Here is a 27155-nt window from a genome sequence, read left to right as displayed (position 1 = left end):
GTGTGCGAGCAGCCACGGCGCTAGTTTAAATCGGATGTGTGTTATCTGTGCTTTTCGCATGAAAGACTCGTACCCATGTTATTCTACCGGGCTGTGTAGCTGCCAAATATTTCCCCCAGACCACGATATCAATGACATGTCCAATTTTGATCTAAGTATTTGATCAAAATTGGTAATGCAAGTCTATGAGTTGGTGGAAAGTTTTCGACGTCACTTGGATGACATCTGAGTGCGGTCTGATTTTCACTGTGTTGCTGAATGGGGAAGGTAGGGAAAGTTTTTTTTTTTTCTCCAACTACAAGAAGAGCAGATCCCACTCTGATTGTTTTTTTCCCAGATCGAGAAAAAATTGTCGGGTGAACTTAAGCCTGAAAATGGTGCACATTTAAAGGGAACCTGTCACCTGAATTTGGCGGGACCAGTTTTGGGTCATATGGGCGGGGTTTTCGGGTGTTTGATTCACCCTTTCCTTACCCGCTGGCTGCATGCTGGCCGCAATATTGGATTGAAGTTCATTCTCTGTCCTCCGGAGTACACGCCAGCGCAAGGTAATATTGCATTGCACTGGCGTGTACTCCGGAGGACAGAGAATGAACTTCAATCCAATATTGCGGCCAGCATGCAGCCAGCGGGTAAGGAAAGGGTGAATCAAACACCCGAAAACCCCGCCCATATGACCCAAAACTGGTCCCGCCAAATTCAGGTGACAGGTTCCCTTTAAGAACAATTACCCTGCCTGGCAATGAATGAGTTAATGGAGTTCAGCATCAGCTGCACTTAGATCAGGTCCTCTCTATAAAGTGCAGCTGTGCCGGAGGACCAGCTGCAATCAGAGGATCAGGATCATGGTGGGCATGGAGGAGATAGTCATGATGGATGTCCACGCGCAATGCCTGGAGAAGTGCAGACGAACATTTAGGACGCCTAATCTCTACGTGCGCTGCGGGCTGGCCGAGTTTTTGGGGACTGTCATATTAATTGTAAGTAAATTGTCATGTTTTGTAACACTGATCTTCCCTGTAATATCACTGCTGCTGCTGCTGAACCACTTTCAATAGGGAAGACGGGGCTCCCTGTACCATAAACTTCTGTTCTGATATAACCGCCTTGGGAGAATGGAATCCTAAACTGATCACATCGATGTGCTGCTGACTCCTCCATGTCCTCTGACTATGTGGTCGCACATGGCACTGATGTATTGTACCGGACTGCGTGCATCTTATATATCGGGTAATCGCCCTCTAGTCGCACTGTGCGTTATACTATAAGATAGTAGTTACTATGGCGTTTGCTTTTAGTAGGGCTCTGATCATATCGATATGTCGCTGTTCCTTCCTATACTTCTTCAGTGACCACGATCCCATCATGAATCCCTGACACCGACCAACGCTGATCACAGGGACTGTGCGACGTAACAATGTCAGGCAATTCTCCAAAAGAGGCACTAGAACCGGAAGGGAGGATGGGTGTTATTATATTACTGGGTAATACAGGAATTATCTGCCAAAAAACTTTTTTTTTTTTTCCCTCTCCCTTAGCTATTTGGCTGCGGTTCTGTGGCTCAGATGGAGCTGAGTGGTTTTGCCAAAGCTCAATTTCTAAGTGTCAATATGGCGTTCGGTTTCGCGGTCACTGCCGGCACTTATGTCTGTGCTGGAGTCTCAGGTAAGTGGGTTACAAGAACTGTGTATTAACTCTATGTATTGATGAGATCATGTATTTAAATTAAAAAATAAAAAATTCAGCTGCGCTCACTATTTTGCTGGTGCAGTCACTGTGTACATACATTACATTACTGATCCCGAGTTACATCCTGTATTATACCCCAGAGCTGCACTCACTATTCTGCTGGTGCAGTCACTGTGACCATACATTACATTACTGATCCTGAGTTACATCCTGTGTATTATACCCCAGAGCTGCACTCACTATTCTGCTGGTGCAGTCACTGTGTACATACATTACATTACTGATCCCGAGTTACATCCTGTATTATACTCCAGAGCTGTACTCACTATTCTGCTGGTGCAGTCACTGTGTACATACATTACATTACTGATCCCGAGTTACATCCTGTATTATACCCCAGAGCTGCACTCACTATTCTGCTGGTGCAGTCACTGTGTACATATGTAGCGCCCCCACTGCCGCAGGGCCGAGGGGTACCCGGTACCGGGCCTCTGAGTCTCTGCTCTGGGATTGTCACGGTGGCTAGACCCAGTCCGTGACCCTGCTGAGGGGCGCCCAATAATAGATGTGGATGATGGTGGTAGTGCAGTGCAGTGCCGGTCGCAGTAAATAACGAGGACACCAGGTTGCAGTCTCTTTACCTCTTTACTGGAGGCTTCAGGGTCCTCAGTCCGGAATACGGTTCACCAGGCTGCACAAGTCCGGCCGGTCCGATGGCACCTCCAGAGTTCCCTTTGCAGGTGGAAATCTGTGCCTTCCTGCTAGCGCTATGTGTTGTGGTCCTCCCCTGCTGTGCTTACGGGATAGTCCTCACAACTGTTGTGTCTGTTTCTCGTGTTCCCGAAACTAGATTCGGATGTTGTTCTTCGTCCCCCAGATGATATGGCTAGGACGCACCCGTATGACGGGTAGGCTCGGAGCTCTTCCTGGACCCTAGTGTCGCCCTTCTCCTAGTATGCCCCCCATGTCGTCATAGGTGATTGGTGTGAGACAGCCCGCCTATAGCTGACTGTCCTGCCGTAGGTTTGAAGTATTGCTTGGAGCCTGATACTTCCTCGGCGTTCCGGCTACGCGCCTCAGTAGGATGTTGCCTCGATCTTACAGCACGACTCCTACTGGTATTTCTCCTTGTTGCGTTGATCTCGTTTCTCACTCAGCACAATATACCTCGCTTCTTGTCCTTTCTTAGGGCACCGCCGCGATCAAGTGCAGGCGCGGTCCCGTAACGTTCTCTGGTTGCTAGGCCTCTGTCAGGATCCCACCCCTGACAGGGACCCCTCTGAATCTTCCCCTACAACACCCTCTGCCACAAGGTGTTGCCTGGTTCCAACCCAGTCAGCTTTCTGATCTAACTTCCTATCCAACCCCCAGTTTTACCAGACTGTGAGGAGTGGCCTAATGCATAGTGCCCTTAGCTCCCCCTGGAGGCCAGACTGTGAAATGTATTGGTGTCTGTGATACCTGGTCAGGTGGACTCCTTCAGTGCCATCAGACGTACCACAGCCCCCCTTAGCGGCGGAGCATCAGTACTGCAACGACCAGGACTCTGGGGCGCTGCACCTCCCAACCCCCCCCCCCCCCCCCCCCCCGGTTAAATCCAGTACTCCTGGACTGGGAAGAAAACAACAATACATGTCAGCAAAAAGACATACAATTTTGAAAACGCAAATAACAAGTCAGTTTGAACAGAGCTTTCCTTTATGGGAGGTGGGGACACTTGAACGTTACAAACATGGTTAAATACTATAAATAACTTTTCTTACCCAACCGGGTATTCTACTAAGTGCAAAATTTTTGAACAATAATTTAACTTTGCCTTTAAGGACGTACTCGCTGAATCCACTAAAGACCTTCTTATAAAACATTATAAGGCTAATCAACTTTTTTGCATTCTCCTTCTTTACATCTGCAGGACCGCCTGTCCTATCTGCTCCAGGCCTACTGCCTCTCCTTTCTGTTACAGGACCGCCCCTTTCTGCCCGGGCCTACTGCCTTTCTACTACTATACACGGTATAGAACTTATCCATCTTTCAGTTCAGGATTACTGAGCCATCTCTATATGGCTCCTAGGAGGACTCACTGACTAACCCCGTACGGGTTCACTTTCTGTCCTCATTCTTCTATCAACATCATTAAACATTTCTCACAATCAACTAGTTAGCTACATTTAACTTCTTCTTTCAAGACATTATTGCCATTGAACCATTTTAAGGCAACACTGTTCATAAGTGCAATATGTGAACATTCCCTTTAAGAGGGGACCAAGTCTCTAAGAGGTAGTGCAACCTCTCAAGCTGCAAGTCTGTTCGCAGTAAGGACTCCGGTGCTGGTTCCAAGACCAGTGTCTTCGCAAAGAGTCCTTTCCTTGTGTAAAACCAGTAGAGAGCACCTTTAAGAAGGTGCAAACTATGTACAAAAAGTTTGTAATCATGCATTGTTCATGATTCAGCAGTTCTTTCAATGATGAGTAAACAGGAAACAAAAACAAAAAGCAGAAGAAGGGATCCCGGGTAAACAAAGGGATCCCTTTAAGAGTTAACCCTGATCGGGTCATAGCAGCAAGAGCAGGGAAACAAACAGTTAACTATATACATGTTATAAAGCATTCTTGCTTACTCAGTTTCTGGCTGCGCAGGGAGCGGTCTCCTTCCGGGCCTCACCCGGCCAACGGGTCGCGTTGACGTGACAAGGACCGGTCCCGGCTCCAGCAACGACAGGATCCCTTGTCGGGATGTCCTCCTTGCTTGTGGGCGAGCGCGACCCAGAGGCACGCGGTGGGCCCGGACCTCCTGAGGTTCCGCGGGGACGGGCTCCGGCACCTTCCCTGCAGGAGGCTCGTCCTCCGACGTTCCGGCAGCAGCCTGGAGTGCAACGCACCGTTGGATGCCTCGAGCTATCCAGCCAGTTTCCCTCCTCTACCGGGTATAGGTCACTGCGTCGCCAGGCTCCAGGTCGCAATCGTACCTTCCCCCGCAGGGCTCCACTTCTTCTCGATCAACATGGAACTGTAGTGGCTCCCCGATCTCCTGAATAACTCCCCTTCCTTTCCGGGAGTTGAAGGACACCACAACACCCCAGTGTGACGGCGGGGTCTCTTCGACGCTCGTCAGATCGACCTGGGCTGCAGGCTGGGGTCTGTTCCGCCATGCTGTCATCAGGCACCGCAGGTGTTCTGCCTCCGGCAGGATCCTCAGGCCCTGTGCCTGCAGCTCACTCTGCCGCGGCCGGGATGGAGGAAGCAGGGGACACCGGAGTTAGGCGGACCTCCGTAGGCTGACCCAGTCGAGCGATCACGCGAGCGTCGGCCTCAAGGCGACGTGCTATCTGCCGGGCCTCGGCTGCGGCCACACACTCCTCAGACGGCGGCCAGTTGGGTCTGCCCATTGGTAGCTCCGTAAGGGCCAGTCCCTGCAACGATGGCGCATCTGGAGCTGTTGGGTGGTGCAGCCTCATGCTGGGTCGGGTTGTCCCCACGCGGTGCTCCCGGCGTCGCCATCTTTGCTTCTTCTCCAGTGTCGTCTTCTCGCGGTCTCTTTCGTGGGCGGCCCCGTCTCCATGGTCTCCACCCTCCAAAGAGGATGAGAAGGCGGACCTCGGCTGTTGACGGACACGTCCTCAGGATGCAAAAATATTTAGACTGGGCGGCCATCGTCTTTCGCGCTCTTCAGCTGGTTTACGCCCACTTCCACGCCCCTCTTCTTCTCCTGCGCTCTCCTCAGCGCTGCAATGGCGGCTGGTTTTGGCGGCAAATGGCAATCCACAGTCTTTGCAATAAGTCACAGTCCAAGTATAATAAATCACAGTTCCAAGGCACACATGACCCGATTCTTCAGGCTTAAGTAGATCCTGTTCGTGACGCCAAGTTTGCAGCGCCCCCACTGCCGCAGGGCCAAGGGGTACCCGGTACCGGGCCTCTGAGTCTCTGCTCTGGGATTGTCACGGTGGCTAGACCCGGTCTGTGACCCTGCTGAGGGGCGCCCAATAATAGATGTGGATGATGGTGGTAGTGCGGTGCAGTGCCGGTCGCAGTAAATAACGAGGACACCAGGTTGCAGTCTCTTTACTGAAGGCTTCAGGGTCCTCAGTCCGGAATACGGTTAACCAGGCTGCGCAAGTCCGGCCGGTCCAATGGCACCTCCAGAGTTCTCCTTGCAGGTGGAAATCTGTGCCTTCCTGCTCTTGCGATGTGTTGTGGTCCTCCCCTGCTGTGCTTACGGGATAGTCCCCACAACTGTTGTGTCTGTTTCTCGTGTTCCCTCACAACTAGATTCTGATGTTCTTCTTCGTCCCCCAGATGATATGGCTAGGACGCACCCGTATGACGGGTAGGCTCGGAGCTCTTCCTGGACCCTAGTGTCGCCCTTCTCCTAGTGTGCCCCCCATGTCTTCATAGGTGATTGGTGTGAGACAGCCCGCCTATAGCTGACTGTCCTGCCATAGGTTTGAAGTATTGCTTGGAGCCTGATACTTCCTCGGCGTTCTGGCTACGCGCCTCAGTAGGATGTTGCCTCGATCTTACAGCACGACTCCTACTGGTATTTCTCCTTGTTGCGTTGATCTCGTTTCTCACTCAGCACAATATACCTCGCTTCTTGTCCTTTCTTAGGGCACCGCCGCGATCAAGTGCAGGCGCGGTCCCGTAACGTTCTCTGGTTGCTAGGCCTCTGTCAGGATCCCACCCCTGACAGGGACCCCTCTGAATCTTCCCCTACAACACCCTCTGCCACAAGGTGTTGCCTGGTTCCAACCCAGTCAGCTTTCTGATCTAACTTCCTATCCAACCCCCAGTTTTACCAGACTGTGAGGAGTGGCCTAATGCATAGTGCCCTTAGCTCCCCCTGGAGGCCAGACTGTGAAATGTATTGGTGTCTGTGATACCTGGTCAGGTGAACTCCTTCAGTGCCATCAGACGTGCCATAGCCCCCCTTAGCGGCGGAGCATCAGTACTGCAACGACCAGGACTCTGGGGCGCTGCACATACATTACTGATCCTGAGTTACATCCTGTATTATACTCCAGAGCTGCACTCACTATTCTGCTAGTACAGTCACTGTGTACATACATTAAGGTACTGTCACACTCAGCGATGCTGCAGCGATATAGACAGCGAGCCGATCGCTGCAGCGTCGCTGTTTAGGTCGCTGGGGAGCTGTCACACACAGCTCTCTCCAGCGACCAACGATCAAGGGAACAACTTCGGCATCGTTGAAACTGTCTTCAACGATGCCGAAGTCCCCCTGCAGCACCCGGGTAACCAGGGTAAACATCGGGTTACTAGGTGCAGGGCCGCGCTTAGTAACCCGATATTTACCCTGTTTACCATTGTAAAAGTTAAAAAAAAACAAAACACTACATACTCACCTTCTGATGTCTGTCACGTCCCCCACCGGCAGCTTCCCTGCACTGAATGTGACGTCACCGCTGTGCTCTGCTGCCGGCGCTGACACATTCAGTGCAGGGAAGCTGCCGGTGGGGGACGTGACAGACATCAGAAGGTGAGTAGGTAGTGTTTTGTTTTTTTTTAACTTTTACAATGGTAAACAGGGTAAATATCGGGTTACTAAGCGCGGCCCTGCACTTAGTAACCCGATATTTACCCTGGTTACAAGTGAACACATCGCTGGATCGGCGTCACACATGCCCATCCAGCGATGACAGCGGGTGATCAGCGACGAAATAAAGTTCTGGACTTCTAGCTCCGACCAGCGAAATCACAGCGGGATCCAGATCGCTGCTGCATGTCAAACACAACGAGATCGCTATCCAGGACACTGCAACGTCACGGATCGTCGTCGTTCTCGCTGCAAAGTCGCTTAGTGTGAAGGTACCTTTACTGATCCTGAGCTGCACTCACTATTCTGCTGTTGCAGTTGCAGCGCCCCAGGGTCTTGGTCGTCGCAGTGGTATTGCTTTCCTCTCAAGGAGAGTGATGCTATGTTTGGAGGCAAGAAAGGATAACTGCATCCAGGTATCACAAACATGCAACACATTTCACACTCCAGGCCACCAGGGGGAGCTTTTGCTCCTATTTATTAGGTCACTCCCCATATATAGATAACTGGTAGTCTGTAGGGAAAGTTAGTCAGTTCCTGGCAGAGCTCCAGACAGGAGTTCTGTTAGTTCCAGACCAGAGTCTGAGGAGGACAGAAGGTTAACGGAGCTGTGCATGCCCTCAGAGCTGCAGGTCCTGGAAAGACATTGAAAGGCAGAACTGTATTGCAGCGAGCGTGAAGGAAGTTGAAGCAAAGGAGAGGATACCAGAAGGGGACCAGCCCCGCTCAAGCTGTCTCCTTCTGAGGCGCAAAATCCTGGTATCCCGAACACCAAGGGAGTAAGGACCTCTACGCCTTATTTCAGAGACCGGCAGGACAGCTAATTGCAGGTTACCTGTCCGCACCTACACCCAGGAGGCACGGTGACACCTACAGAGCCGTGTTATCTACAGTAAAAGACCCTATAAACAGGCTCAAGTCACCAGTCATACGGGTATTGTCCTATCTTATATGGGGGACAGAGAGAACGAAACACCACATCTGTGAGACCCTTATGTGATGCCATAGGCAGTAAGGGGCTACACCACCGCAGCGCAAAGGAAGGCTACTGATTTCCACCTGGGCAAGGGAACGCTGGACTTGCCTCCAAACCGGCCGGACTCTGCCTGCCCTGTGATCTGGTGCCCTGGACTGTGGATGCTGATTTCTTCAGTAAAGGTAAAGAGACTGCAACCTTGTGTCTTCGTTCTTCTCTGCGCCAATCACCATCCACCATCTACACACTGGGACGCCCTGGGGACACACTTCACCTGTGGGAAGGTATACCATCTAGCTGCCATACCGTCACCCCAGCGGACCCCTTAAAGCAGCGTCGGTCACCCTGACCGAATACCACAGGTGGCGTCACGAACATTCCCCTGTAAAGACCTTTCCCTTTTACACAGACGTCCCAGGGCCACGGACCGGGCCAGCCACCGTGACATCCCCCTGTGAACCACAGGACCCGATACCGAGTACCCCCTTGCCCTGATGGGGCCCTCCACAGTCAGTGTACATACATTACTTATCCATTCCTGAGTTACCTACATCCTGTATCACGTTTAAGCGATGCAAAATAAAGTTTACTTTTGATAGTACAAGCAATTTCAAAAATCTCAACTTACATTTTTTTTCTTTAGTTTTCTGACTGCATTTGAGAAATGCAGCATCTTTGAAATCTGCAGCATATCAAATCTTTCAAAATTCTTCCAAACATAGAAAGTAACAGTTTATTCACTCAAAAAGCTGCAAAAACAACTTAAACATGTGCAATAGACAAAGAACATGTTTTTTTCCATCATACATGACGGCACCACGAGAGAGGGGATCCGCCCATCAAGGACAGGAAACCTTCAAGATAAAAGGGGAGGCTCCTCTCTCCACATCAGTTGGTTTCCTGTCCTTGATGGGGAACCCTCAAGATAGAAGACTTCTGATGAAGACAGAAGAGGATGCCTGGGTCGGGTGGATTTGGGCAGGCGCTAGTCTGCTGCACCAGGTACCGGTAGTCGCCTCGGGGGGCCATGTATTCCATGCCCCCCTGAGCGAAGCATGGCCACAGCCCGTGAGGCAAATGCCCGGGTGAAGATGGAACCTCGGAGGCCATGATTAGTGACCGTCCCGGTTGCCAAAAAAAAAAATCCACCTGCTAATTTTGTCCTCGGAGGTCACGATGGGTGCTCCCTCCCTGTTGACTATGGTGGCCATGCAGCCTGTGAGACACATCGGTGCCCAGGCTAGGTAAGGCTCCTCGGAGGTATTATACCATCCCTGTTCAGCACTGCAGATGGTTCCCCCCCCTCACCTCCCCTCCTTCCTCCCTGGCATGGAGTACCTGTAAGCAGCATGATCGCAGCAGGGGAGCGGTGCATGGGACAAGCGCGGGGTAAGTGCAGTCCATACTGTGATCCAGCGCTGGTCTTGGCATGTGTATCGCGCAGCCGGGAAGGAGAGGTTGTGTGTGTGTGTGTGTGTGTGTGTGTGTGTGCGCACGACAACCGGGACACGGCGGCACTCGGAACCCTGGATGCGGTGCAAAGGGGCCGGGGGACCAAGAATTCGAGCGCGCACCAGAAGTAGTGGCCGGGTGCGCGCAAGGAGGATGCACAGATGCTGGCGCTGGGAGCAGGATCAACCAGGTGTATGGTGGATCTAATAGCGCACACCGGAAGTGGTTGCCAGGTGCGCGCTCTGACATAATTATACAGCGCAGGCATTGCGCTAGCGGCCGGCAGATGCAGGATCAACCAGGTGATTGAATGCATCTATGAGCACCAGAAGTAGTGCAGGCACGATCAGCCAGGTAATCAAATCATGACAGGTGCGCATATGCACCCGACTACTGAAGTGACCAGTAATGGCAGGATCAACCAGGTGATCCATTAAAAAAAGAGAAGGAAGTGAATCTAAACGAGCCAGAAATGCTGCCCTGTGTCACTAAACCAGGCCAGGTTGAAGGTGACTACTCTTGTTACGTGGTAGTGTGTATGATGGAGAGCTTTTCACCAGATGCCACAGCAAGAGATACAGGAGAGGCGGTCTCGCTCAAGTGAAAAGAGCCAGACCCGCCGTGGCAGCAGCAGAAGCCGCTCGGACAGCGTACAGATGGATCGCCATACCAAGGATGGATCGCCATACCAAGGAGGGGTCCTTAGTCTCATTGGGAGACAAGGAGAAAACCAGCCAACCTCCGGATCCGGTACCCGTACTTTGAAAGCGTCCGAGTGGTGAGTGAACTGCGAGAAAGTCCAGCACGCTAATGTCTGTTCTCTTCTCTTATCTCCGTCTCTCCCCTCTTTTCTTGCATACAATTGGGGGGTGGAGTATAAGAGGTCCCAAAGAAGTATAAATCAAAGGCTAAAAACAAGTAATGTCCCATATGCAAAAAAGCGTTAAAACCATCCTGGAATAAAAATCTGTCAGGATTGCATTAACAAGACGGTAGCGGAGGAAACACCTTCCTTTACAGAGAGTCTAAGATCACTGATCCAATCAGAGGTCTGTAAAAGCATTGCAGACAGCTGACACAGATACCAGATCTAGGGACAGATCCAGCCCCTCAGTAGCATCCCAGAGGGATTCCTCTGAGTCAGAGGGGGACTCCGATACAGCTCGCTGCTCAGAGGAGGAGGACGCATTTCCAGCAGAAGCTACGGATAAGCTTATAAAAGCTGTTCGCTCTACCATGGGGCTGGTAGATGAGAAGGCTAAAGACAGCCCAGGAACTTATGTTCAGTGGTCTACAAAAGAGAAAACTGAGGTCATTCCCTATTAATGAACAACTACAAGAACTGATTAAAAGGGAATGGCAAAAACCGGAGAAAAAGTCCCAGATAACCACCTCCCTAAAGAGAAGGTACCCGTTTGAAGAGGAGGCCTCCTCATCTTGGGATAGAGCCCCAAAAATTGATGTGGCAGTTTCAAAAGTTGCCAGAAAATCCTCCCTGCCATTCATGGATTTGGGTTCTCTAAAAGAACAGCTGGATAGAAAAGTGGACGGTTCCCTGAAAACGGCATGGGAAGTCTCAGCAGGGGCACTAAGGCCAGCTATCGCGGCCACTTGTGTAGCCAGATCCCTTAAAATCTGGATAGACAACCTGGAGGAACAGGTAGAACAAAAAGTTCCCAGAGAGACTGTCCTAGAGGCAATACCAACCATGAGAGCAGCGGCAGTGTTTCTAGCTGAAGCATCAGCAGACTCGGCTAGACTGGCAGCAAAGTCAGCAGCTTTAGCCAACACAGGACGCCGTGCCGTATGGCTTAAATGCTGGCCAGGAGATACACAGGCAAAGATGAAGCTTTGCTCTTTGCCTTGTGAGGGGAATTTCCTGTTTGGACCGGCATTAGACGAGGTGTTGCAGAAAGCCAGTGACAAGAAGAGAAATTTCCCTAAACAGCCATTTCAGCCCTTTCGGCGCTCCTTTCAGAGGCTGAAAATTCTGAAGGCAGCAGTTTAGAGACCGAGACGGGCAACTTGGACAAGAGATTCAGGGGAGGAAAGGGCTTCTATTTTGGCAAGTTCCCCCCAGGGACACAAGAAACCCTCCCAGTGACTGTCCTTCTCAGGTGGGAGGCTCTCACTTCCTTCCATAATTTTTATTATAGTATCAAATACACAAGCACATAATAATAACATATGGACAAAAAACTGGTGAAGGGGAAGGCGTGCCAAGAAAGCCCCAGCCTAAAAAAGATGTGGACAAATGGCTGGGGGAAGGCACAACAAATCCAGGTAACCTGGATTTGTTGTGCCTTCCCCCAGCCATTTGTCCACATCTTTTTTAGGCTGGGGCTTTCTTGGCACGCCTTCCCCTTCACCAGTTTTTTGTCCATATGTTATTATTATGTGCTTGTGTATTTGATACTATAATAAAAATTATTCAATTTGTTTGGTACCTCTCTGCTCGGTTGCTTTCTGTTTATTGTCTACATCTGTTTTTTTCATTTTTCAACCCAGCGGATTCTTTATAGGTTTATATATTTGATGGCATAGAGGTAAGCCCTCTGTCGGCCAAGAGGGCATTTTTTCGGTTTAGGTCTCACTTCCTTCCAGCCTGGGAGAGGATCTCATCCAGCGTATGGATCCGGCAGATCATAGGATCAGGCCTAAAATTAAAATTCCACCACTGGCCTCCAAGAAGATATATACAGACCCCGGTACAGTCCTCCCAAGAGAAACAAGAGTCTGGATGGGGAAGTAACATCACTCCTAGACAAGCACGTCTTGGAAGAAGTTCCTATAGAGGGAAGGATTTTATTCCCCCTTTTTCTCATAAAAAAAACCGGACAATTCTTGGAGGACAATAATAAATTTAAAAGGTCTCAACAAATTTCTAATAATTCCATCATTCAAGATGGAAACAATAAAATCAGCAGTGAAGCTCCTATATCCTCAGTGTTACATGGCGGTCCTAGACCTAAAGGACGCTTATTACCACGTCCTAATCAGACAACAAGATCGTCAGTTTCTCAGAGTGGCAGTCCAGATGGGGTCCCAGTTGCGTTACTTTCAGTACAGGGCTCTGCCCTTTGGGATAGCAACAGCCCCACGGGTATTCACAAAGCTGATAGCAGAGGTCACAGCACATCTCAGAGAAAGACACTCTGATAATACCCTACTTAGACGACTTCCTGATAGTGGGGAAAAACTTTTCTCACTGTCAGGAGCAGGTCAGAATAGTGATGGACACTCTTCAGACACTAGGATGGCAGCTGAACCTCAAAAAATCCAAACTAGAGCCAGTAATGGTCCAGAACTTCCTGGGGATAACTGTAGACTCCGTGGCGCAGGAGTGTCGCCTCCCAGAAGAAAAAGGAAAAAATCAAACAAATGATTATGACAACATTAACAAAACCAGAGATGACTTTAAGAGCCATGTTGGTGTTAGGATCCCTAACCTCCTGCATACCGGCAGTAAAATGGGCCCAGTTCCATGCAAGAGAACTGCAATGGTGTGTGCTGCAGAATGACCTGGAACTTCAGGGGCAGCTAGAGCAGAAGCTCATTCTCCCACTCTCTGTACTCCAATCACTCAGATGGTGGTTACAGATAGTCGTCTCCGAGAGGAGTTCCCTGGACATACACAGCCTCCAAAGTAATCACAACGGATGCCAGTCCATGAGGGTGGGGAGCTCACTCAGACACACTATGGGTCCAAGACCCCTGGGCTCAAGAGGAGAAAAATCTATCCTCGAACGAGTGGGAACTCCTAGCGATCGAAAAAGCGCTAAAGTGGTTACTCCCACACTTGGCAGGGCATCATGTGAGAGTCCTATCGGACAACCGAACAGCGGTTGCATACGTGAACCACCAGGGGGGCACCCGGTCTGTCACTGATGCACATAACCAGAAGACTCATGTCTCTAGCTGAAAGGCATTTCCTTTCATTATCGGCCCTGCATATTCGAGGTGTGGACAACATAAAGGCAGACTTTTTAAGCAGGAACCACTTGAGGCAAGGGGAATGGTCCCTAAAAAGTCCATTTTTCAACGGATAGTGCACATGTGGGGAAGACCCAGTGTAGACCTCTTTGCCTCAAAAGCCAACAAAGTTCAAAAGTTCTGCTCCCTGAACCCAGCAGACAGGCCGTTGGCAGTAGACGCCTTCAGCATAGAATGGACATCAGGACTCCTGTATGCCTTCCCACTGTCGGGACCACACTCAGTCGGAGCAGCCTTTGGAAGTGGGGAATCACCAGAAATAATACACAAGACACGTCTCGTATAGTATATTACTGGGATGCCTCTGAAGCACGCCTGCCTTCAAGGTGCTATCCCCTCTTTATATAGTTGTACAGGTAGTTTCAGTGGTTATACAAGTTTTGCTTGTTTAAACAAAGAGAGAAAAGAGAAGACAAAAAAAACCAGTTTCGGCTATGTGATAGTTTCACAACAAACAAAACAGTACAGTTTCGCCTAAGTGGCAGTTTCACAAACAAAAAATAGGATTTCACACTATAGCTAAAATGTCCTTGAATGGACAGGTCAATATTGATCACAAATTCCTTTTTGGTTCATTGAGGTAACCATTTTTGTTCCGCTCTTCACAATCCCCCCTTTGACATATTCCATTCAAAACCTTGTCATATAGACGATTATTTTAGTCATTCTTTTTGTGATATTACAAAAAAAACAACTTTATATTCTCGCATCCATTACACAAAATTTATTTGTGCATACCGAGATACCCTTGAGTACAACCTTGAATAATACATATATAATTACAATAACTATAACTGTATTAGGCTTTGCATAATCCCGGTAACCCACCCACCGATCCCCCTGAACCAATTGGCCGGGTTAAGAAAAGAAAAGGTATCTGACCACCAGCTATCCTTATTTTGGTCATTGTCTTTGTCATACTGATCCCTGAGTCGTTGTACGTCTTCTAATTTAAATCTCATACTCATAGTACTATTCGGGTCTATATAATGACAGCAGGTGGGTCCGATGATTTGACACATACCCCCTTGTGAGGCAGTTAGGTAATCCAATACCAGGGTATGTTGGTTAGTGACTATTATAAGCTGATTCTGTACAGCTATACTAGTATTTAATATGTCCAATATATCCCAGATCTGGTCATCTAGATAATCCGTGGCTCTAACTAATTTATCCCACATCTGTGTTAACATAGGATAAATAAAAATGGTACTAGCAATTTTGTTGGGAATTCCCATTTGTACTATATGTGGCCTCCCCGAGGGATGTGGTGAGTTATCTGCAGCTTTTATACAGTGTGTGCTTGGGCACGGCTTGCATATTCACTTGTTTGTTCGAAATTATGAAAGTAGCCGGGGTTAGGCGTCCTAATGTACAAGTACCCTTTATACCTACGGGAAGCCATTTATATGCTCCTTCTCCGCATATCCAAAATGTACCCTCAGGCAGATCCCACAAAGCTGAGTGCTGCAATACCAATCTGTGAGCCAAGTCCACAAAACTAGATACATTCTGAAGCATACACCAAGAGGGTTTTTGTCCCAAGGGGCTACAGTACCCGGCTGCGGGATTCCCACATACATGCATTCCGTTGACATACTCATCGGATTCATTACAAACCAGGTTCCCCGGCTTACTTGTACAACTGTTTGCATCACCTTGGGGGAACAACTCGGAATGTTCCCATTTTCTATTATGTATGTACCTTTCCAATACTGTAGGTTTGAAAGCCTCAGAGGAAGGGGTGGTTGTACTGAAACTGAGCTGTAGATTTTCAGTGGGGACCTGTCCTAAATCAGTTAATCCAGTCTTATTCCTAGGTACCCATGCTCCTCCTCTGAGTGCTAAATATTGTAAGTTGCCTATTTTTCCTGTAAGATTGCCCTGCCACCAAGGAAATTCTACCCATCCCACAACTGGTATGGCGATTGTAGTATTCCATAGTCTAGTATTGCCAGGTTGGTTGTTGGCCAGGTTGTCTGAACAATTAGGCCAAGCGAATATTTCTTCAGCTGACACGGGAACTGCTAGAAAAGGTATACTTGTGGCTGATACTGGTGAATGGGTACAGATCCAACAATCTGCCAGGGGTTGCGTATTATTTAACAAATCATGCACTAATTTTCTATGATGTTGTACGAATCTATTGTTCAAAGGGGCTAGAGAATTCAATCTTTCCCATGCCTCCGTTGAGGTTAACATTATTAACATCAATATCATGAGTCTTATACTGCTTTTTTGCAATGGCTTGCATGTATCCATGATGCCTTTCCTTCAAGCTTGACTGCTGTTGGAGTTGTTAACAGGACTTGGAAAGGTCCGTCAAATCTCGGTTCCAGAGTCTTTCTGGTGTGTCTTTTCACATAGATTTGATCACCAGGTTCCAACTTGTGGCCTCCTTCGAGATTTTCTGGATCTGGAAGGGAAGCAAAAACTTGCGAATGCACTTTAGTTAAACGTTTTTGTAATTCTTGTACATAAGCAGTTAAAGTCTCAGTATTCAACATCAGTTGTTGTGGAAAATAACAACCCAAATTTGCTGCTCTACCAAAAAGAATCTCATGTGGTGACAGCTTAGCCTTCTCCCTTGGGGCGTTTCGGATGGAATACAGGGCAAGTGGTAGACACTCGGTCCAAGGCTTTCCTGTTTCTGCCATGGCCTTCTGGATTTTTAATTTTATTGTTCCATTTAATCTTTCCACTTTACCTGAACTCTGTGGGTGATACGGAGTGTGAAACTGGTTTTCTACTCCCAACATTTTCATAACATTCTGGAATATCTCTCCAGTAAAATGGGTACCCCTATCTGACTCGATCACCTCAGGCATGCCGTAACGGGGTATCAGTTCATGTGCTATTTTAATGGCAGTAGTTTTTGCTGAGGCTTTACGAACTGGATAAGCCTCTGGCCACCCTGAGAACATGTCCACACACAAGCACATATTCGTATCCATTGTACCTAGGAAGCTGGATGTAGTCGATCTGGAGTCTTTGAAAGGGATACAGTGGTCTTACATGATGCTTGGTTGGGGTTTTAATGGTCTGACCTGGATTGTGTGCCAGGCATATAGCGCATGCAGCACACATGTTCCGAGCAAAATTACCAAAGCCTGGAGCCAACCACCTTTCTTTTACCTTGAGCGTCATACCGTTTGCCGATACATGCGTAGGTAGGTGGAGGTCACTCGCCACTGCGGGGTACCAGGCTCTGGGTAAACACAACAAAGTTCCTTTTTTCCATAATCCTTGCTGATCTTCTGCCCCTTTTTTCTGCCACTGCCCTCGTTCTTCGTCGTCTACCTGTTTCTGAGCTTCCTTCAATCTCTCCTCATCATCTTCAGAGCTATCTAGTGTGTGGGCATGATGTAAGGGTTTACGTGCTGCCTGTTTTGCTGCTTTGTCGGCTTTATCGTTACCCCTGGCTTCCTCGGTGTCGAGTCTCACATGTGCAGCTACCTTTATCACCGCTATTTCTTTAGTTTCTTGTGCTGCCTCCAGAATCTGTCTAATGAGGGAGGCATGTTTAACAGGTTGGCCTGAAGCAGTCATATAACCTCTGGCTCTCCATATTACGCCAAAATCGAAAATAATGCCATGTGCATATCTAGAATCAGTGTATATGTTTGCTGTCTGATCTTTGGCTATTTTTAGAGCTTCAACTAATGCCGTAAGTTCTGCTTCTTGTGCAGACTGATTAGCAGGGAGAGGTTCTGCTTTCAGCACTTCATGCTGAGTTACTACCGCATAACCTGTATGAAATTGTCCATTCATATCTGCATATCTACTGCCATCTATGAAAAGTTCAAATGTAGCATTACAGAGTGGCTTGTCACGTACATTACATAAGCCCTGAGTCTCTTGTTCCATTAATTGTACACAATCATGCATTGACTTTGATGGGTCAAAGGAGTTGGAGAGTGCAGTTTCCTCAGTATGGTACCCCCCTCAGACTCTAAAGGGAGCAAAGACGCGAGATTAAGAGTCTGAACCCTGGCAAAGGAAATGTTGGGCGGCAGTAGTAGGGAACATTGGAGACGGAGGTGTCTGGCCATTGAAATATGTTTAGGTTGGACCTGGTTAAGAATGCCATGTACATCATGAGTGGTCTGAACTAGAAGTGGGTGATCAAGAACAATCTCAGAAGCTTTATCTAATAACAGTGAAATTGCGGCTACTACTCTTACACAAGACGGTGCGGCTCTAGCTACAGGGTCCAGATGAGCTGATATGTATGCCACCGGTCTCTGTTTGTTTCCATGTTTTTGTGTGAGCACCCCTGTAGCATGTGAGGATATCTCAGCTGCCATCAATTGAAAAGGTTTAGTGTAGTCTGGGAGTCCCAGAGCCGGAGCTGATACCAGTGCTGTTTTCAAAGAGGAAAATGACTGTTTAGCCTCTTCACTGAGTGAATATGGCGTGTTGGCAATACAGTCATATAAAGACTGCATGAGTTGACTTGCATGTATGATCCACTGTCTACAGTGTGAAACAATACCTAGGAAAGCACGCAGCTGTTTGTGATTCCTGGGTTCAAGCATGTTATGTATGGCTTCCGTACGTTGAGGTGTGAGGTGTCTGATGCCCTGTGATATGCAGTGACCTAAGAACACGACTGTTTGTTGACAAGCCTGGAGTTTCTGTCTATTTACTTTACAGCCTTCTTGCGCTTGGAAAATTAAGAAATTAACAGTTGAGGTAACTGCCGTCTGCTCATCAGGGCAACAAATAAGTAAGTCATCTACATACTGTAGAATGACTACTCCTGGTTCTGGGATGAAATTTTTTAGCACGGTCTGCATTGCTTCAGAGTACAAAGTTGGTGAGTGTACCATACCTTGTGGCAATCTTGTCCATGCTAATTGTTTACCCTTGAATGTAAAGGCAAACAAATGCCAACAGTTCTTATGTAGTGGCACAGAAAAAAATGCGTTTGATAAGTCAATTACCGTAAAATATGCAGCAGTGCTGGGAATTTGAGACAGTAAGGTATGAGGATTCGGTACCACAGGGGTGACCGGTGCCAAAACCTTATTGATTTCCCGTAGGTCGTGCACCATGCGATATTTCACCATAGTTTCTTTGGAGGACACTTTCTTTTTAACAGGATATAAGGGTGTATTGGCGGGTGACCTGATTTCTACCAAAACACCTTGTAACACATAATCCTGAATTTGTTGAGAAATCGCCAGTTCTTGCTGGGCGCTGATGGGGTATTGCCTAAGCTGAGGTAAAATGGTTCCCGGGGCAGTTTCTAACAGTATAGGAGCTACTGATAAGAATCCTACATCAGTGTCTCCTTTTGCCCATAGGCTGTCAGGAACCCGAGACAAGTCAATTTTTGCTTGTTGAGTGTAAATTTCGGGAAAATCCTCCATTGCCTGTATTCTAACATATTGTTCCAGAGTTTCTGCATCTTCAGGGATGGTCAGCATAACTGTGCCATTTTCTCTAAAATGGATGTTTGCGTGCATTTTACTTAAGACATCAGTACCCAGCAAGCAGGTAGGTGCACCTTTAGCAAATAAAAATTTGGATACAAAGGTTTTGGGGCCAAAGCTCACATTTAAAGGTTTTGTAAAGGGCAACGCCTGAATTTTACCATCATACCCTTCTGCATATGTTACCTTTGAGGATATATTGTCAGGATATGGTAAAAAGTCTTGATTTAAAATGGAGGATGTTGCTCCCGTATCTATCAGAAAAGGTACATTTTTACCCTCAACTTGTATTATTGGTCTTCTAGAAGGAAGAGAGACCTGCATAACCTTCAGTCATTCTGAGCTGTCTGTTTGATCAGGCGCTGGGTTATTTATCCTATTTTTGGGTACAAAGGTTCCTGAATCTATATCTGCTTTTCTCTTCCTACATTCCCTTTGGAAATGTCCTGGCTTCTTACAGTAATGACAAGTAAACTTTTGATTAGCAGAGCCAGTATTAGCCTGTGCAATTCTTACTGGCTTAGAATTTTCTCTTAAGTCCATTTCTATCCCTACAGCTTTCTGTCTAGCCAGGTGTGGGTCTTCCAAGGTTCTCCAATCAGGGGTTGCGGCCTTAAGCTTTTCCTTCACTTTTGGAGACAATCCATCTATAAAGGTTTTTGTAACTAACCTCATCATTCCTGAAGCGGTTAGATCCATGCCTTCATCTCTGAAATTATTTTCTACACTTAGATAATATTCGTCTACTGATTGTCCAGATTTCTGAGCCACCACTCCCGTTGTTCCTCTCTGCCTCTGTTTTTCCCTCATGAAGACCATTAAGTGATCTACAAATTGCGTACCTGATTCTATCGTTTGTAAGGCACCATCTCCTGCCTGGGGCCTATGTACCTGTAGATTTGCTAATAGCTCCTGGAAGAGTCCAGGAGTCATTTTCATTCTACATAATTCTTCTCCATCTGCCCAAACTCCAGCGTGAGTCTGCATAATTTGCTGTATATATTGTGCAAATCTAACTGGACACTGGGTGGGATCTGGTACGTTATGCAAGAGAGACATGCCTTCAGCGGGGGACCAAGGGAAATATTGTCGAGTTTGGTGATATCTAGTTCCCATTACTCTGTCAGCACCAGGTTCCCTAAAGGGTCTTGGTACTACCCTAACAGGGGCAAGTACAGCACCATGTCTAGGTGTACCACAGGCTAGGCAATCATTTGTCCAGTCTGGATTTTGTTGTCCACAGTGCGGACATACCCATCCTCCTGGTCCGGCTAAACTTTGAGGTGGTGTTTGGAGAAAAGATGGGGCATGTGGGGTGTTCTTATATTCCACATTTTGTTTTTCTCCATAGCCTGCGGGTCTAATACACCACTTTTTATTCTGTTGATTATATGTCCATCCCTCTTTTTCTGCTACCCTAGAGACATCAATCAACGCTTGGATCTGATCTATCCATTTCTTGTCTCTGATTATGCCTTTTTTTTTTTTCCTGAATTCCTTCCCATTTTTTTCTACTAAAGGCTTCTGCCTTAGTAACTCCAAACTTACAAAAAATCTTTCTCAGCCCCTTAGTGGCATCTTCACCACTTCTCTCCTTTATGATAGTATAGATATCTAATTCTTCTGGTTCCGACTTTGTTTGCTTATTCCCCATTTTCTTATCCTGAGCTTTTTTTCTTTTCTTGTCCTAGGTGGCGTTTGGGTATGAGAATACCTCGTTACCTTCTTCCTAAGGAGCTAGGATGTTTAACGGCTTCTGCGTACCGTGCTGATGTAAGAAAATCCTGATTCCTACACCTATAGCAAACAACACAAATGCAACCAGACAGAGGATCAAAATACAACGTATCTTGTCCCAGGCTAATTTATCTGTCCTGGGCTCATACTATCATACACTTATCCGTCACCAGGTTTTCGTCAAAGACAGGATCAGAGATTGAACATAGGCGCGGAGGTCTCCCCGAAAGGACGCAACCACGTTGCCCAGTGGGACAGTCACTTCTTCTGTTTCAACACCCTGGGCGGCTTATAGGGCTATTCCCAACTTCCACACACCTTCTATTCACATTCACTCTCATTCAATGCCGTACTCCGTGAGGTGGTCAATTCCTAAGCAGTTCAAGAACCCGAGCTATAGGTATCCTCCTCTACTAGAACTACCCGCTAAAGGACACGACACAGAAAATCTTACGGACAGTGCAGGGCAGATATAAGAGATCTAACAGTGTCTCTTACCTGGCCAGGTTTTTATTCATCTGCCGTCCATTATCCCAGATTCTCTTTTCGTTCGTATTCTGTCGGTGTTCTTGAAGGAGTACACAGACCTCGGGTCCCTGTTCAGGCGCCAGGAAATGTCGGGACCACACTCAGTCGGAGCAGCCTTTGGAAGTGGGGAATCACCAGAAATAATACACAAGACACGTCTCGTATAGTATATTACTGGGATGCCTCTGAAGCACGCCTGCCTTCAAGGTGCTATCCCCTCTTTATATAGTTGTACAGGTAGTTTCAGTGGTTATACAAGTTTTGCTTGTTTAAACAAAGAGAGAAAAGAGAAGACAAAAAAAACCAGTTTCGGCTATGTGATAGTTTCACAACAAACGAAACAGTACAGTTTCGCCTAAGTGGCAGTTTCACAAACAAAAAATAGGATTTCACACTATAGCTAAAATGTCCTTGAATGGACAGGTCAATATTGATCACAAATTCCTTTTTGGTTCATTGAGGTAACCATTTTTGTTCCGCTCTTCACACCACCGATATGTCTAATCCCAGCAGTTCTGAGGAAAATCAGGGAGGACAAGGCCAGGCTAATTGTCATAGCTCCCTTCTGGCCGAAAAGACCATGGTTTTACTGGCTGAGAGTGATGTCAGTGACGGACCCGTGGGTTCTCCCGGAAGACCGGGACCTTCTAATGCAGGGTCCTTTCAACCACCCGCAGAATTCCGGGCTACATTTGACAGCCTGGCATTTGAACGGTTGTTAGAGAAAGAAGGGTTCTCAGCTAGTTTAATATCCACCTTGCTTAGTAGCAGAAAACCAGTAATGACCAAGATCTATGGGAGAATATGGTAGAAATTCCTGTCCAGTTCAGGGCCAATACGGGAAGGGGAGGTCCCGATAGTGGCTATACTGGAGTTCCTGCAAAAGGGCTTAGATCTGGGGTTAGCTGTTAGTACCCTCAAAGTACACATTTCAGCCTTAGCAGCTTTATTCAACTGTGACCTGGCAAGCAATAGGTGGGTGGTGAGGTTTATCTGAGCCTGTAGTAGAGCTGACTCTGTTCCATCCCCTACTCCTCCACCATGGGATCTAAATTTAGTGTTAACAGCTTTGACAGAAAGCCCTTTTGAGCCCTTAAATACAAAATCAGATAAAATACTAACATTAAAGACAGCTTTGTTAGTGGCACTTACATCGGCCCGTAGGGTTGGGGATTTAGATGCGTTGTCAGCTGACCCTCCTTACACACAAATTATGGACGATAGGGTTGTATTAAAATTAGATCCGGCATATCTCCCCAAAGTGGTATCGAGATTCCATAGGGCTCAGGATATAACCCTACCCTCTTTCTGTCCCAATCCTAGTAACAAGAAAGAGGAGAGACTCCATTGCATAGATGTCAGGAGATGTATCCTACAGTATTTGGAGAGTACAAAATCCTGGAGGAAACAGAGGGCTTTATTTGTTTTTGTTCCAGGGGTCAAGGAAGGGCCTTAAAGCCTCAAAACAGACTATCGCTAGATGGGTGAGAGAGGCCATTATTCTAGCATATAGTAGTGCAGGCAGGGCTGTTCCACAGGGTCTGAAAGCCCATTCCACAAGGGCCATGGCGACGTCGTGGGCGGAGAGCAGATGCTACCATTGACCAAATCTGTAAGGCGGCCACTTGGTCCTCTCCGTCTACATTGTTAAAACATTATAGGCTAGACCTATCTGCTACCTCTGATCTCGCATTTGGGAGAAGAGTGTTACAAGCAGTGATCCCTCCCTAAAGAGAATACAAATCTCTAACACTCGTGGTGCCGTCATGTATGATGGAAAAACACGGGTATTACATACCTGGTAATGTGTTTTTTCATGAGACATGACGGCACACTTATATTCCCACCCTTTTGATCACGTCATTAGTTGGGTGCATTATTAGTATTATACACTCCCTGGGGTATCGGTGAATAGAACCGTATAGGATGTATTATTTATGTGTACACTAACCAGCGGAGTTCCTCTCGTACTCTGTAAAACAACTGATGTGGAGAGAGGAGCCGCCCCTTTTATCTTGAAGGTTTCCTGTCCTTGATGGGCGGATCCCCTCTCTCGTGGTGCCGTCATGTCTCATGAAAAAACACATTACCAGGTATGTAATACCTGTGTTTCAGATGCCAAAAAAGCTGCAATAAAATGCTGTGGACATGTGGTTTTTGCTTTTTTTTTTTTTTTTTTTTCCCCACGACTGCAGCAAAAATGCTGTGTGAACAAACCCTTATGATGACTATTTTCCATTACTATGCCAGGCGCCCACCTCAATCCGGCTGTATCTTTCTCCATGCTTCTCGTAAAGAAAATCACTTGGAAGCTGATGCTCGTCTACTGGCTGGCTCAATTCCTCGGCGCTTTCATTGGTGCATGTCTGGTATTTTCTTTGTATTTTGGTAAGAACTCAAGCAATTGTACAATGTTTTGATGAACCATTGAGTTCTTTAGTGAAGACCAAGTGGGTGTTTAGATTCCCAACTCTTGTCTCTTCTTGACTACCTCCTAGATGCCTTCCATGTGTACAGTGGCGGCAACTGGACGGTGTATGGGCCTCAGGCGACTGCTGGGATATTTGCGTCCTACCCGTCAGAACATCTGAGCGTAGCTAATGGATTCTCAGATCAGGTAAAGTCCTTATTATGGACAAAAAAATACACATATGTAGACTCTGCCCAGGCTCCACCCCACCCCTCAAACCTTCCACAGTCCCACCGCCCACTCTTGGAAAAACTCAACTTTTGCACCATGTTATTACCAATCACACATTAACAGTTCCCATATCACATACATAGACATCGGCTTTTGTTTTGGCCAAAAGACAAGGTAGACTCATTTTTGGCTGGGCTCTACTTTACTCTAACCTATTAAATTTCTTAAAATATCAGTTTATTTTTATTTATTTTTCTTTAAGAGTGAGTCACATACTTATTTTTTTTTTTTTTAAATGACCAGTAATACCACATACAAGGGACAAATACCGTCACATCATGACCAGACCACATAATATTGCCACCACATAGTTACTGAGTACTACAATACTGATTTTTAAATAAAAAAACAAACAAAAACCCAAAATTCTCAAATCACCGGAGCTCTGTATATAGTGTAGAGGTAATACAATGGTTACCAGTGACATTATACAGAGGAGCTCTGTATATAGTGTACAGGTAATAGTGATCACCAGTGAAGTCACTAGTTGGGGTCCTTCATCTTCGCTCTTCATCTAGCACATCTCTGCAGGAAATAAGTTATATAGAGCACATTACTTATATTTTTTTTTCCCAACTTCTACACCAGATGGATAAAGTGACCATGTCACCATGCACAGTACCAGTACCCCCTTCATTGAAATTAGTATCCTCAAAAATAAAATGCATCACTGCAGTAATAATATCCCCCATTCTGGCCCCATTGTCTCATTCTTGGCTTCAGACATATGTTCTCCCATCCTGCCCTCATGTGTCTTCATTCTGCCCATATGTGATGTCCTGTGATCCTGACTCATGCGTCTCCATCTGCCCCACGCAGGATGGCGACAGATGGGGCAGGAGAGAGACCTGGTCTGTGTCTCGATCCTGCTGCTCAAACATATTGCGGCTTGCTGCTTTAAATAAAAGGCCCACACAGCAATAGATCTTATCTGAACCTGCATCTCGAATGCAGGCTGTTACTGCACCGGCAGAATCCTGTCGCTGGTGCCTGGTGAGCAGAACATGAGGATGGGGGGCCTGTATGAGCCCCATATGACGGCTCACAGGGCCTTGTTTACAAGCCAAGTACCTCTGTTTTGTTGGCATAAAACTGGAAAGGACATGGGGAGGGAGGAGCACTGTGAGATTAGTCAGTTGCTCTCAGCAAATCATGTCACAGAATAACACTACCAGGAAGCTGATTGGCTGAGCGCTTCTGAAAGGCTCCTCCCTTAATTCCTTTCCAGACTGATTAGCCAAGTCCAGTCTTGTGTGTCAGGGGCTCTATAAAAACAAAATCTGTGAAACTAATTCATGACCAATTTATTGCTCGATACTGCAGCAGGAAAAAAACTTACTGTGCAGCAATCATAGCATTACTTAAATCAGGTCCAAATCATGTAGCGTGAAGCTGTGAAATCGGGCTGAACAATTTCAATGGTTCTGTTGACTTGTCATGTTCTGCCCCTCCAGGAATGACCACCCCAAAATATACATATACTGTGTACATTATATATCTTTTTTTTTTTTTTTTTTCCATTGTGATTAACAAAACCTTTTCTTTTTGCCCAAGGCTATCGCCACCGCTGCCTTGATGGTTTGCCTCCTTGCTATTATTGACGAAAAAAATAACGCAGCCCCTCGTGGTCTTCAGCCATTTGTGATTGGTCTGATAGTCCTGCTCGTTGGACTTTCTATGGGATTTAACTGTGGATACCCCATTAATCCAGCCCGGGACCTGGCACCTCGGATCTTTACTGCGTTTGCTGGCTGGGGCTTGGAAGTTTTCAGGTAACTGTTTCATAAATTTTTACCTTTGCAATTAAAAACTAAATATGGTGAAAGCAGATGTGTTGTCTAATGGGTAGAATTCCGTTAACTTCAGAGCTGAAATCTTCCAGCATCCCTTGCTGGTTCAGCATCTGTATAAAGGATTGCTATGGTGAACCTGACTACCGGGAGGAGGTGTTTTTAACCTAAAACCTAACTTCCATTTGCATGTTAGAACTTCAGTTAATGGTTTTTAAGATAACTTGCTGTTTCCAATAACCAGAATGGGTACTTTTGGTCGTTGACATTTCCCAAACTAGTGGGTTATTAACCTTACAAGTTGATCTGTTCTGATAGAATATCTGTCTTCTAGGGCTGGAGGTCACTGGTGGTGGGTGCCTGTAGTGGGCCCCATGGTCGGTGGAGTCATTGGGACGTTTGTCTATGACCTGCTCATTGGGATTCATCATCCACCGAGCCGGCGCAAGGAGAACCATGAAGAAAATAGAGAGCGTCATCCTCCAGATTACGAGTTGGTCCAGATGGAGGCTTAGGGCCCTACGTGGGGGGCCTACGTCATCTGAAGATTTTAATGGACGTCTTTGAAATTTTACATTGTTAACCCCAAAATGTGATTCCTCTCCTGATTCAGATGTATGACTGTTCATTCCATCAAATGGCCATCCCTACATCTACTCGCCCCAGCATGGTCATGGTTCCTATCAGTCTCGTGACCAGACGCTATAATGGCGGGGAGGACTGTTGTATCTCAGGACTACCGGGTGCCGCTTCTCAGATCAGATCCTTTCATTTTCAAGAGCCTCTGAAACATGAGGGCTGGAATCTGTCAGCAGCTGCTGCCTTTGTTTTTTTATTGTTCTTTTAAATGGTTTTATAATCGTGCTTTTTAACTTTTTTTTTTCTATTTTGTAATGTCTTATTTCAGGATCGTCACTGGGACTTTGTATACAGCAAATTTTGTTAAATTTTCAATAAAGATCATGCCCCCCTAAAGAATGTTTTGTGCTCTATGGGGCCTTAAAGTGTGTGTGTATGTATGTGTGTGTGTGTGTGTGTGTGTATATATATATATATATATATATATATATATATATATATATATATATATATATATATATATATATATATATAATTTTTTTTTTTTTTTTTAATGAAGTACAAACAGTAATCTATCATTTGCAGACTAGTCCAAAGTGGTGGTTTTATTTTATTTTTTTTCACTGGTTTAAAGTCTGCACACAAATTGTTGCTTCACACTATGCATGGCCCTCAAAGCCCAGTAGAGCCAGCATTGTCAATCAAGGAAGAGGAGTGTG

The 27155-nt window shown here is 46.7% G+C and overlaps 1 protein-coding gene across 1 annotated transcript; it reads left to right on the top strand.

Annotated features, from left to right (window-relative positions):
- Window positions 1-830: 830 nt before the first annotated feature.
- LOC143815016 (aquaporin-3-like) lies at window positions 831-26829 on the top strand. Its single transcript, XM_077293795.1, has 6 exons — window positions 831-980; window positions 1539-1665; window positions 23617-23754; window positions 23865-23983; window positions 25622-25839; window positions 26192-26829. The coding sequence occupies exons 1-6, from the start codon at window positions 846-848 to the stop codon at window positions 26370-26372; spliced, it is 918 nt and encodes a 305-aa protein (XP_077149910.1). The 5' UTR covers window positions 831-845; the 3' UTR covers window positions 26373-26829.
- The last annotated feature ends 326 nt before the right edge of the window (window positions 26830-27155 follow it).

The sequence above is a fragment of the Ranitomeya variabilis genome, chromosome 3, assembly GCF_051348905.1.
Source record: "Ranitomeya variabilis isolate aRanVar5 chromosome 3, aRanVar5.hap1, whole genome shotgun sequence".
Taxonomy (NCBI): Eukaryota; Metazoa; Chordata; class Amphibia; order Anura; family Dendrobatidae; genus Ranitomeya; species Ranitomeya variabilis.
This window is presented reverse-complemented; position numbering and strand designations above follow the sequence as displayed.